Genomic DNA, 12,182 nt, shown 5'->3' with positions numbered 1-12,182 from the left:
TCAGCATGACTCCGCCATCACGGCATGATCGTCAGTATGACTCCGTGGTCACGGCGCGATCGTCGGTAGGACTCTGCGGTCACGGCGCAATCGTCGGTAGGACTCCGCGGTCACGGCGCGATCGTCGGTATGACTCGCGGTCACGGCGTGATCGTCGTTATGACTCGTGGTCACAGCGTGATCGTCGGTAGGACTCCGCGGTCACGGCGTGATCGTCGTTATGACTCGCGGTCACGGTGCGATCGTCGTTATGACTCCGTAAATGTGTCCGCAGGCCCGCGTTTCTCGGCGTTTCGTGTCCGCGACAATGTCGCAGCGTCGCTCGTTGTTCTGCTTTGGGGCCATATAGTAACCTTTAACTTGGTTTAACATGCATACATTTTCCTCTGTCAACCAGTGCTCATTTAAACAAATTAGCCTATTTGGGTATTTTTACTTTTTTTTCTAGAATCAAATTTAACTCATCAATTTTGTTTTTTACACCTTCAATATTTAAATGCATTAAAAATTAAAAAAAAATTGTTTCTTATCTCTACCTAGTCTAAAATTATGTACATAGCTACCTAACCTATGATGGTTGGTGTTGTCTATTGGTCGTTTCCCTGTATTCTGCCGCTGGTACCTCCCTTTTCTTCCTGTGATTCATGCTGTGCTGTGGTTGGCTGTGCTGCTTGGCTGATTGTTCTCCCAAGGATACTGGATTCCACATGGGTGTGCTGGTTTCGATTACTTCACTGTTCTCCACTGGCTTGGTGATCGGCTTTTGTCCATTCCTCTCCTTTGCTGGTGTGTCTGATGGTGATTCATTGATGAGGTATATTTCTGGCTCTGATGAGGTGACATGTGCTGTATCTCTTAAAGTACCTGAGGCTGTTTGGTATATTTTTTTAGCTAGCCATTGTTTGCCCATTTTATTTAAGTGTTGTCCATGGCAGGTGTGGAATTGACGATGAGCAGAACTTCAACCAGTGTTACATTGCTGTTTTCTTCACAAATTGTTTTATAAATACTGTTGGTTTTTTTTATTTCTGAAATGACACAAGACCAATTTTCCGAGTCATGTCTTTTGGGGATTTCAACTAATATCAGAATATTTTATGGCAGTCTCTCTCATTTTATCTACAGCCTTATGTGCTTCATTTCTAGTATTTCATAGTAGGTAGTAGTATTTCGTAGTACTTCATAACATTGTATTACATGTATGCAAACCAGAATCGCTTTTTGCATGAAAACGGGGAAATAAAAATGTCTGTAAATGAAATGAGGGCTCAATATGTTATTAGATTTGATGATACAGCATGCAATTGCCGATTACTTTTTGACGAAAACAGCTTGCAGGGCATGTTTTGGGGTAATCTTATTGTGGTCGGATAGCACGCTGACTATGGTGGGGGGAAGGAGCGGCTAACTTCGCTGCCTATAGGCGGCAGAATACGTCCCTGTCTAGTTTTTTGTTAAGGAAAAGTCCAAATGTTGCAATGGTTATAGCTTTGTTAGGCTAACATTGATTCATTATTTTTGTAAGAAAATACATAATATTTTGACGCTTGCAAGATGAAGAGGCATAAGTACATACTATAATAAGCCTATGTACTTTCACTCCTCCTACATCTTGCAAGCATCAAATTAATTTATCTTAAAGTTTGGATTCCAAAACTGTTGCGGACTATTTGAGTTTCTTTACATTTCTCTCAACACATTTTTTGCCATACTCCAACATCTTGATAATAGGCTAATATTTAATTCGGTTTTTCTATATATTGTATATTGTTGTTGTTATTGTATTTTAATGTGTTTAAAATATTAAAATATTTCCCTTTTTTCTAGGCTGCTTGTGACATAATGGAAGAGTTTCCAGAAGTGGAGAGTTTTGTCGAGGTAATCAATTTATTTATTGTTGTTACATTTATGTTACCTACTTACAATAATTGTTACAGTACCAAATATGAGTATTTTTATCCATGATCATACATGTTGGTTTACTGCACAAAACCTTTTACTTGTTTGCTACCTTGCACTACTTTTCAAAAAACATACATATAGATGGTATATCATAAAATATCTATATATTAATAGGCAAGCTTGTTTCTTTAAAACCTTTTTTCTCAGCTCATGTGGGAAAATTAGGGAACATGTACGCATACTGTTAGAAAGATATATATACCTGTAGATGTGCAGAATCCCTTTATAAATTCAAACAGGCTAAAAAATAAGCACAAAAATAAGTTTGAAATTCAACAAAAATCAACATGGGCCATGTATGGGTTGCCATGCAGGTGTCCGAAATATCAACAAAATATAAACACAAACAGATAATCAAAACAAATGGAAAAAATTACATCCACATGTTTTATTTACAACGTGGGGTGAAAATAGAGAAGTATGTACATTACATATGTTTGGTTGAGTTTTTGACCATTCGACGACCTCTAGTATTAATTAATATGCATGTTAGCATAAGCAGTTTTAAAACTTTTATGTTCAGATCAATTTTAATTTTTTCTATAAAATATTTTACTATTAGGCCTACAGTAAGTCTTGTTTAAGAAATTTGTATATGTTTCTCCTTGTGCACAAAGTATCGTCCTTCTCTGACCGAGCCTGAGAACACTGGGATCTTGTTGTTAGGCGGGTTGGTTGGGAACCAAGCATCCCACGAGCCTTTGCCGCGAGACCACGATGGGAAGGCTCTTGCGAAGTCAAACTTTTTTAAAGCTAGAATACCGGTAATGGTAGTTGATGAGTGCCATGTGTCCCTCCAATTAAAAATGTATCAATTAATCAAGAATAACTAACTCCATGATACATGTATTTTTTTCAGTGCTCAGCAAAATCACTCAAAAACATCAGCGAGATGTTTTACTATGCCCAGAAAGCAGTTTTGCATCCGACAGGACCCATCTATATCAGTGACAGGCAAGACGTAAGTTTTATCTATACCCCCAAGAATGAAATTTTATATTTTAATTAAGATGTTGGGATACAAGAAAAATACACATAAAAATTTAACTGTTTTGGAGTTGTTATCTATGTGGTGCTATTATTTATTTTCTCAATAAATCAATAATATATAAAATCAATTAATTCTGTGTTGTCTACAATAACTATTCATTTTGTCCCTTTTTTAAAAGAAATGATTTGCTATCGGATGTAGTCTTAGTTAATATCATGCAACATCAATAACTATGTTTAACTAATTATCACTGTTTATTTGTAGCTCACGGATGAATGCAAGAAGGCCTTGACAAGGGTTTTCAAGGTGAGCTTATTCATGGGTATTCATTCAAGGTAAGGTATCTTAAAGGAATGTTTCCGTCTTAAAATATGTACACTTACTTAAAAAAAAATTACCCTTACAATTTAAATTTCTTTGATTTTTTTGTATAGACAAAAAGTAAACTTTCTGTAATTAAAGTCTTGTTCTATCTTCCCTGTTCACCAAACAAATCAAGTGAAAACTATCTTTGAAAAAGAGGAACAGTAGGCCTATTTGGTACCAAAGGTACCAAATTCGAAGGTTCGTGGGATTGGGGATTCAAACCCACAGCATCACCACTATGGCCAATGTTTGTTGTTGTTTTCAGTTTTGGTCATGGGTATGCAAAACAGGTTCGTTGATTTGGTTTTATAAATTTTAAATAGTATCAAGAATACCATGCAATGTTTAATCTTGTTTGGTGACCATTATTTAGCTATTGAAGTTTGAATATAAAAAACATGGATTGACCCAAATAATTAACCCCATCATTTAAAGTATGGTATGCAAGTGATAAATTATATGTTTCTCTGTTGAACTAAAGGTGTTGTCTTTCCTGTTTAGGTATGTGATCTAGATAATGATGGTCTTTTGAACGACTCAGAGCTTAACGCCTTCCAGAAACGATGTTTTGACTCCCCACTGCGTCCTGAAGCAATGGAAGATGTTAAAGTAGTTCTTAGAAAAAACATCTCTGGTGGCGTATCGCCAAATAATTGCATCACCCTTACTGGTATGATCCCCAACAACGTTACTTAACAGTCTTAAGTTTATATCTAAAAACTTTTCTGATTTTTAAAACCCCCCAACAAGTTCCAGAAGTGGTATACGCAGTAGTTATCCATTATACTCTGACGTGCCTCACCAAAGGAGACTGATACTATGGTTATTGTACGATATAAATAGGGGTCTCAATCCCGGGCCTTCAATCCAATCCCGTGATTTCGGGATTCATCTCAGCGGATCAATCCCGGGATTATATAATACTATAAATTTTAATTTTTCAGCTATTTTAAATGAGCGAGAAGTCCCCTAGTTTTTTTTTTTTTTTTTTTTTTTTTTTTTAAAGAGGTTGGCGGCCTCTTTTAACCTTGCATTTGCCCGTCCACATAGACTACAGATCTGTGCGTGGAACGTATCCAGCAAAGCAAGGGGTGAGCCGGTACAGTACAAAGGTGAACTGTACTGATAAAAGTTAGTGGCAGTGACCAGGATCCGAACCCACGACACTACTGCCTTGGGCCCGAAGTCCGCGACGCTACCGACTGAGCCACCGACTCACCACTCTTAGTAGAGTACTTTGGTCGTTTGAAAGTTGAGTACTTTAATGTTTTAAACCGGCCTTACCAGTGTTACATCGTGCAATAATTCCGTTTTCTAAGTAAATAAATATTACCACATGGAACTTTCATCACCCGTATTTCTTATTTACAGTATTTAAATGTTGATATGTCACTCTAGAATATAATAAATGCATTTATAAAAATCACGTGCAACCGCACTCGCACGTAGCCTATACATCACGCCAATAGATAGATTAAAGATAGCTAATATAAAAAAGATAAAATGGGAAGAATCACGAGTAGCAGCGTAAAAATGTTATTTTGACTGACAGCTATAAAACAATATAAGATACTGTAAAACGGTAAACCATCTGCTTATGTTGTAGCGTGTGTATGAAAAACGTAATTTAGAATTGTAAGAAATTAAATCACCACACTAATAACCAAATACGAAGATAAAGTTATAGACCCTAAATATAATCAGTCTTAATAATGAGATTATAATGGTGTGTTTATAGTTATATTTTATGGTTTCAATGAAAATAATACTTCAATTTCCGATTGCAATGTTATGTTTGCTACACGAATGGAGTTGTTTACGTTTAATCTCAAAAGTAAAACTCTAAATAACTGATAGGCCTACTGTAATTAAGTTCCAACTAATGTAATATAATTTACAGAAAGTAAATCAAAATCGTCTAAAAACTGAAACATATATTTACATTCGTTCGCCTATTGAGTTTAATGACAATTAAATTTTCCAATTAAAATAAATCATTAGGCCTAATAAATCATAGGTTTTGCAATCCCGTTAATCCTGGGATTACAAGTCACCAATTCCGGGATCTCAAGGATTCAAAAATCGGCCGGGATTCGGGATCCCGGGATTGAAACTCCTTGAGATATTAAACAGCATTTGGGTGTTTCTATGAGTGGTTGCTATGTATTCATTCCAGTTATCTGTGTAATTCCCCTTGATCTCTCCCCCATAGCATTATGTCGCAAACATCATAGTTCCTGTATTTCCATCTGCATTTTTGAATTCTCTCCGCAATCTCTATTACCACATAAACAAGACCGATGACAGCCCCTTTTTCAGTCCCTTCTTGATATCAAACCAACTGGTATACCCTGAAATTGTCCTGACACGGCATTTATGAATCCTATACAATTCTTTAATCCACTTTATGTACCTACTTTTCTTCGAGTCCTATCCTATTCGGTTTCAATACTAGAAAAAAACACCAATTTATCCAATAATGGGCATTTCTTTATTAGTTAAGCTTAGTTCTTTATTAGATTGTGATTACATAATTACCCTAAATAGTAAATGCCTAAATAATAAAAGTGACTAATGTAAACAAAGGGATACACTTTTATGAGCTTAGCTACCGGTACTGACTCAATTTAACGATTTCTTTTACTCACTGGAGACATGGAGTATACAAAAGATTATTGTCATTATGAAATATTAATGGATTTGTTATTGCAGCATTAACCTAGTAATAAATTATCAAAGTCATAAACAAACATAGTCTGATAAACCTCCTTTTATGTGCTCCTAACCAACTACTGTGATTCTGCAAAATTATTCAACAACAACTGAAAAACCAAACCCCACAGGCAATTGATAAACCCATGTTTTTATTTCAATTTTTGGTTTCTGCTTTTTGGAAAAAAACCGACACTTAACCTTAAGAACTGGCCCATCCCTGGTACACATTTTTACTACGTTTTATTGTTCCGGTTGACTTATCTTTTCTTGCATGAGCATGAAAATAATTGTTGACCCAATATCAAATGTATACAGATTAGATCCTGAATGAGTGAAAATGTTTGTGTTCTTAAATATGAATGTATAGACAATTCTGTTGTTTTAAATACATATCATATTACAGCTTTTCAACAAAATTGTAATCTGAGAATAGCCTTGGATGTTAAGAGAAGACAGTTGTAATTTCTTTAGATATGTATAGTATTGAGGTTAGGGTATGTAGTCTAACCTAATCTTGCTTCAAAATATAATGGCCCCACAGGCCCACATGAAGCACAAGTTATAATAATTAACTTGTGTGCTACCTTGGCTTAAGTAAAGAGAAAATTCTATGAAAATAAATGATTTGAGTAGGAAAAAACAACAACAAATAAAAAAAAACACGAAATAGAAGCAATAAAATCAGCAACCAACCCATCACCCATGCAATTAAAATAAATCTTAACTTTATTTGAATGAGGGTAAAAATTAGAATGATTAAACGTTTGTTTGAATTTGAAATTTTCCATCCCAATTTACAATGGTAGTTGACCTTATTTTATACAAACTTTTAATAAAATGAGAAATGTAACCAAAACTTTATAAAAGTTTCGGTTTTGATATTAGACATTTGACGTTTTCTTGTTCCAGGTTTCCTCTACCTTCACTGCCTGTTCATGCAGAGAGGAAGAAGTCACACAACATGGACTGTACTCCGCAAGTTTGGTTACAACGAGAATCTGAAAATGTCCAAAGAATTTCTCTTCCCTCCGTAAGTTTTAATTGCTGAGTTTGATTTAAATTTCTATGGCAAATAGTTTTTTAAGATTATACATCCAAACATAAATTGTCTGCATGTGTACACATAGCCAACCCAAGATCTAACAGAACTGTTAAAATATATGTAAGAAAATAATACTCTAAAAATAAAGCCATAACTTGTTAATTTGGTGTAGGGTGTAGTTAAATAAATCTTATTGGCCTAGTGTCAACATTTTATGACAATGCATAATTAAAACAACTACTATACTGAAGAAAATAAAATCGCATTATCAATACCTTAGCTTAATACTTTATGATTGATCAGTTGAAATGATAATGAAACTACAAATACACAGACTTTATATTGGTCAAACTCTAATCTATATAATTAATACGCCAACAAGAAATCTTTTCTTATGAACTCCTATGCAATTTCTTAACCAATTTGACCATTGACATCTCATTGGAAAGAGTGTGTCGCGTAGATTTGCAAACTGACCTTACATTTTTTTTTTAATCCCTACGGCTCTGCCCCAGTGGCTTTTAAAGTTCCCATGTTATCCTTATATGAAGAAAATGTTTTTTTTACATTATGATCAGCTGGATAATACAATTGCTGTTAATATTTAAGTTGCAATTTGCAATTCAAGAAAATGCGTCATACAAAAATTAAATCTTACTGACCTGATTGAAATTAAATACTTACTCTTTGAATTTGGGTTTGCGTATATATTACAATGGGAAAAAGTGAGAAAGCCTGGACATTTTTATTAAGTATCCAAATAAGAACATTTAATTGACATAGTACTGTATTTCTTGACAATCATTGAAAGAACCGATTTGCACACTGGAAACATACAAAATCATAGAACTCCACCGAGTAGAATAAATAGAGATATTTTTTTTAGAACTTATTATCGTTATTAGCATATATATAATGAAGAACACCTACAAGATGAAGATTCTTACAAACGATGAACGACGATGTTAGCCGTAGTGCTACAATTTTTAGTAGGAAACATGGACTTAACTTTGTTATCATTGCAGAGGAAAGCCCTCTAAGGCTAAATAAATCTGGTACGTTATGGACATTAATCTATGTTTCCATAAAAGTAAAGCGATTTGAGAAGAATAGCCTATGGCTATATCCAAGAAACGAAGAAACCCTCACTAACATATTCATTGAAGGATTTAATAATTATTCATAGTTAAGTTAAACAAAAACCAACTGAACAACATCAGGCCTTTTACTCTGAATTTTCTCAGGTAAATATAATTATCTATATTGCAACCATCCAAAAGTACACCAATAATTTTACAAATAAAATTGTGACAGGCAGGCTATGCAGAAAGTCCTTAGGGTGATGAGAATGAGAAGAACTTTTATCTTTATTAAAGAATGACTGAAATTTATAAACTTACTGCTGGCGACAAGGGTGGTACGATGCATAGGTTTATTAATAACGAAGATAAACATGGACAACCTTATGCGGCTATGAGTCAGGAAATGTTTGTAGAAAACATTAAAAAACAATATCAGCTCATGAAAAAAATGATAAAATATTTACAGGAAATGTTGATTATATCGAACTGTTACATACATCGTGATTATTTCCATGAGTTACACACCGGTAATCTTTGAGATGACTCTTTTAAACTCATTGTAAATATGAATGTTATTAGTTTTGAAATAACTTATTTCTGTAATACTTTGCAATTGCTCGAATTCGAGCGACATGTACACTAGTTCATTAATAAACCTGCTGTAGTAAAGAAAGATAACATTACAATGAATTAAAAATATGTATTTAAAATAAAGAGAGCAATTAGATCCACAAAATATCAGGTGAATCCAAATCCAATTTAAAAAAATAGTAGTGCTTTGTAAAATAATAGAATAACATGAAAGCGAAAGGATTCAAATTAATTAATCAATTTAACTATTACAAACAAAAATAAAACATGTTTACATTATTTTTCAACAATCTAAAACAAAGGGTACTAGCAGAACCAGTTATCTTCTTTGACATTGGGAAACTGGTGGGAGTAGCTATTTTTAGCACATTCTGTAAGCAATGACAATATGTGTGAATGACTCTAATTGAAGATAACAATGAAGAAATTGCTTACTCCCACTATTGTTTGGGTAGATCATTACTAGACATTTAGACATGCAAGCTATCTTGAATAATGAGTCATTATGGTATTGAATTAAAAGTTTAATAATTGTTGTAGCACATTTTATCTCATCAAGAGGATCAGTACATAATTTTAACTGAAAATAAATAATATAGCCCAAGTAGGAGGCTATTTAGTTTGGTATGAGCAATATACATGGTAGTAGTACTGTACATGGTTTAACTTATTATAACAAAATATAAAGAAATAACTAGCCAAATTTAATAAATAAATAATATTAACAATTTTAGTAAATAAACAATAGTTTCGTATCAAGTTTTAGTTCCAACAAAAATTGTTTACTACTTATTCTCAAAATTACCTCAGTGAAATAGAAACTCCCAAGTGTTGCGACCTCTTATTAGAGCTTAAGAGTTAAGATCCCTATTTTAAGCAGCCCATGCACAGTCAGTTTAACTGCTGCAATTTCTCACATGTTATTTTATGAATGAGCAACTAACCAACCAACACAAAACTGTGCAGTTCTTGTAGGTTTGCATGCATAGGCTATAGATCCGTGTAAATGCTTCCTAATTTACCTTAGTTAATCGCACGGCTTGCATAATTCTGTAGAGTCAGGGGCCGGGATATCTTTGTCTAGCTCATTGTTTCGTTTCTAGAGCATGCACCTACTGTTTCTATCCTCTAGTAATGATAAGTTTGTGGTCTTTATCAAAGGGTAGTCATCTCCCAGAATCAGGATTTCAATTGCCATCACATTCCATCCGCCCCTGATATAACTTTTGGCAATATGGTAAAAAAATATACAACACTCGATCCAGTTATAGAATGAGCCAAAGAAGGTCAATGATAAGATAATGATTCTACTCTATAGCTCGCTGATGCTATTTGTTTTAATCCATCTTTTCAATGGCTTATGGTTATGATCTCTGTGATGAAAATATTCCCAGCTGATGTTGGATAAAATTGTTGATAATCGTTTGTTTATGTTGACTGTTTGTAATCAATCTTTCATTTGCTAGACTTAACTCTTGCTTATGAATATTATTATCTGTGAATTGTGTTAAATAAAGCCTTTTCATTCAAGGCAAACAATCTTATTCTCTAGCACTCTCAATCTTAGATATCATATATGATGTACACTGAGAGAAAAAGTGAGAGCAAAACACCCACCAGTTTAGATAACTGAAAAACCAAATCAAAAAGTCAGAAATTTCCCACAGTTCAAATGGACAGTTAAACTGATCCGTGAATAAAAAATTACATTTCTTGAACTAGTATTTGACCTCACCCAAACTTTAAAAATAATTTAAAAAGGGAACTACTCCATGCCACAAAATGTTTCTCAAAACAAATTATCACGTTTTCACTTGCCAAAAATTTAGTTAGTTAAAAAAAATATTGATTTTGTTTTCTGAGCTTTCAATCTGTTAGTACGCGCTAATGTAGAAACCTTATTAACAAGATGATTGACTAGCTGGGTAGCCGAGTAGTGCTTACCTAGCAATCAAAAGGTTGCCGTATCAATCCTGAGAAAAGTCAGTAGCTTTTTGATGCTTCGAAACTGGACCCAGCTCCTGGCTGTCCCTGATCAAAAATAAAAATAAATAAATGGCTATAAATAAATGATCATGACTAACAAAACAGCTGGTCTCAGTAACAAAGCCATCACCTCACTCCATTCTACACTCATCCTTCACTCATATTTGGGTTAAAAACACACTTAAGTTGCGTCCTCATCTCAATTGATATTGATAATGATAATAGAACCCAGTATTAAGTTAAATGTTTAATTTTTCCAGTGTCAAAGTTCCCAATGGGTGTTCAACAGAATTGAACCACAAGGGCCAGCAGTTTTTCTCAGCTATTTTCGAAAGGTTTGATAAAGACAAGGACGGAGCTCTCTCACCGTTTGAACAAGAGAATCTATTTTCTATGTGTCCTGCACCACCTTGGGGATCGGACATCAAACATATCGTTCCCACCAACCACCAGGTGTGTGTACCATTTAGTTTCATTGTCGACTTTAAGGGTCTCTAGATATAAATTTGTATTTTAGGTTCAAGGTTTGTCCCCTTATTTTCAGTACAGAATTGCAACATTTTGGTATTTTATAAATGTTGGCTTAATATTTCTAAGTTAATTTTAAATATCTGTTCCTCTTATGAGTCAAAAAATAAATACTTTTAAATCACAATACTTTTTACTCCTCTGGAACTAAACTTAACCCTCCTAAATGAGGTTATTTTGATTCTTAATTCAATAAACGTATGTTATAGTTCATAGTTATAATTATTGTAATGATGAGGGATTTGTCTCGTAATTTATTTCTGAAGATTATAAAATGAGCCTAGAAGCCTTTTAAGATAATATCGTTCCTCAAAACTGGATGTTATCAAAAAAATCGGAACAGTTAAATTTGTTTTGAATAACTGAATTCGACCAAGCCCGAATTTGTTGTTTGACACTATCTGTTAAATATATGACTTTTTCAGATAGACTGTGTATTTTGACGTTTCAGTCTTAAAAACCAAATCTTTATAACTATCGTTAGTTTCCCATAGCATAATTACATCATTGTATTGTATTTAGTTGGTGTTAACATGAAAAGCAATACATTATTGTCTATTGAAACTAGAGATGTGCTGTTATCCGAAAAATCGGGTCGGATTCGGTTCGGTTCGGAGCCTAAATTTGATATCCGATACTATCCGTTATATATCCGACTTTTTCGGATAGACAACATATTTTGACGTTTTGGACAGAAAACTAAATCTTCATAACCATCATTAGTTTCCCTGGACAAAATTACAGCAATACGTTTCCAACGACGACGACGTAACAGCAAAGGACAAAGAAGCCGTATGATGCAATACCGATGTCTAGTTTAGTCGTTATGAGCTGTTTTGCTTTATGATTAGATTCGTCTGGAACGTTATCAGCTGTTTTGCTTTACGATTAGATTCGTCTGGAACGAACATACATAAAG

At 34.0% G+C, this 12,182-nt stretch overlaps 1 protein-coding gene across 5 annotated transcripts in view; it reads left to right on the top strand.

Annotated features, from left to right (window-relative positions):
• Positions 1–12,182, top strand: part of LOC129005004 (mitochondrial Rho GTPase) — a 60,246-nt gene that overhangs the window by 9,950 nt on the left and 38,114 nt on the right. For all 5 annotated transcript variants that reach the window (XM_054433776.1, XM_054433771.1, XM_054433754.1 and 2 more), the window contains exons 4-9: positions 1,828–1,878; positions 2,822–2,923; positions 3,218–3,259; positions 3,821–3,989; positions 6,944–7,064; positions 10,996–11,188. In XM_054433776.1, the coding sequence (XP_054289751.1) occupies positions 1,828–1,878; positions 2,822–2,923; positions 3,218–3,259; positions 3,821–3,989; positions 6,944–7,064; positions 10,996–11,188 (678 nt within the window). The remainder of the gene's footprint in view (positions 1–1,827; positions 1,879–2,821; positions 2,924–3,217; positions 3,260–3,820; positions 3,990–6,943; positions 7,065–10,995; positions 11,189–12,182) is intronic.

The sequence above is a fragment of the Macrosteles quadrilineatus genome, unplaced genomic scaffold, assembly GCF_028750875.1.
Source record: "Macrosteles quadrilineatus isolate MER2022 unplaced genomic scaffold, UCM_ALF_1.0 Scaffold_1__1_contigs__length_201487025, whole genome shotgun sequence".
Classification (NCBI taxonomy): domain Eukaryota; kingdom Metazoa; phylum Arthropoda; class Insecta; order Hemiptera; family Cicadellidae; genus Macrosteles; species Macrosteles quadrilineatus.
This window is presented reverse-complemented; position numbering and strand designations above follow the sequence as displayed.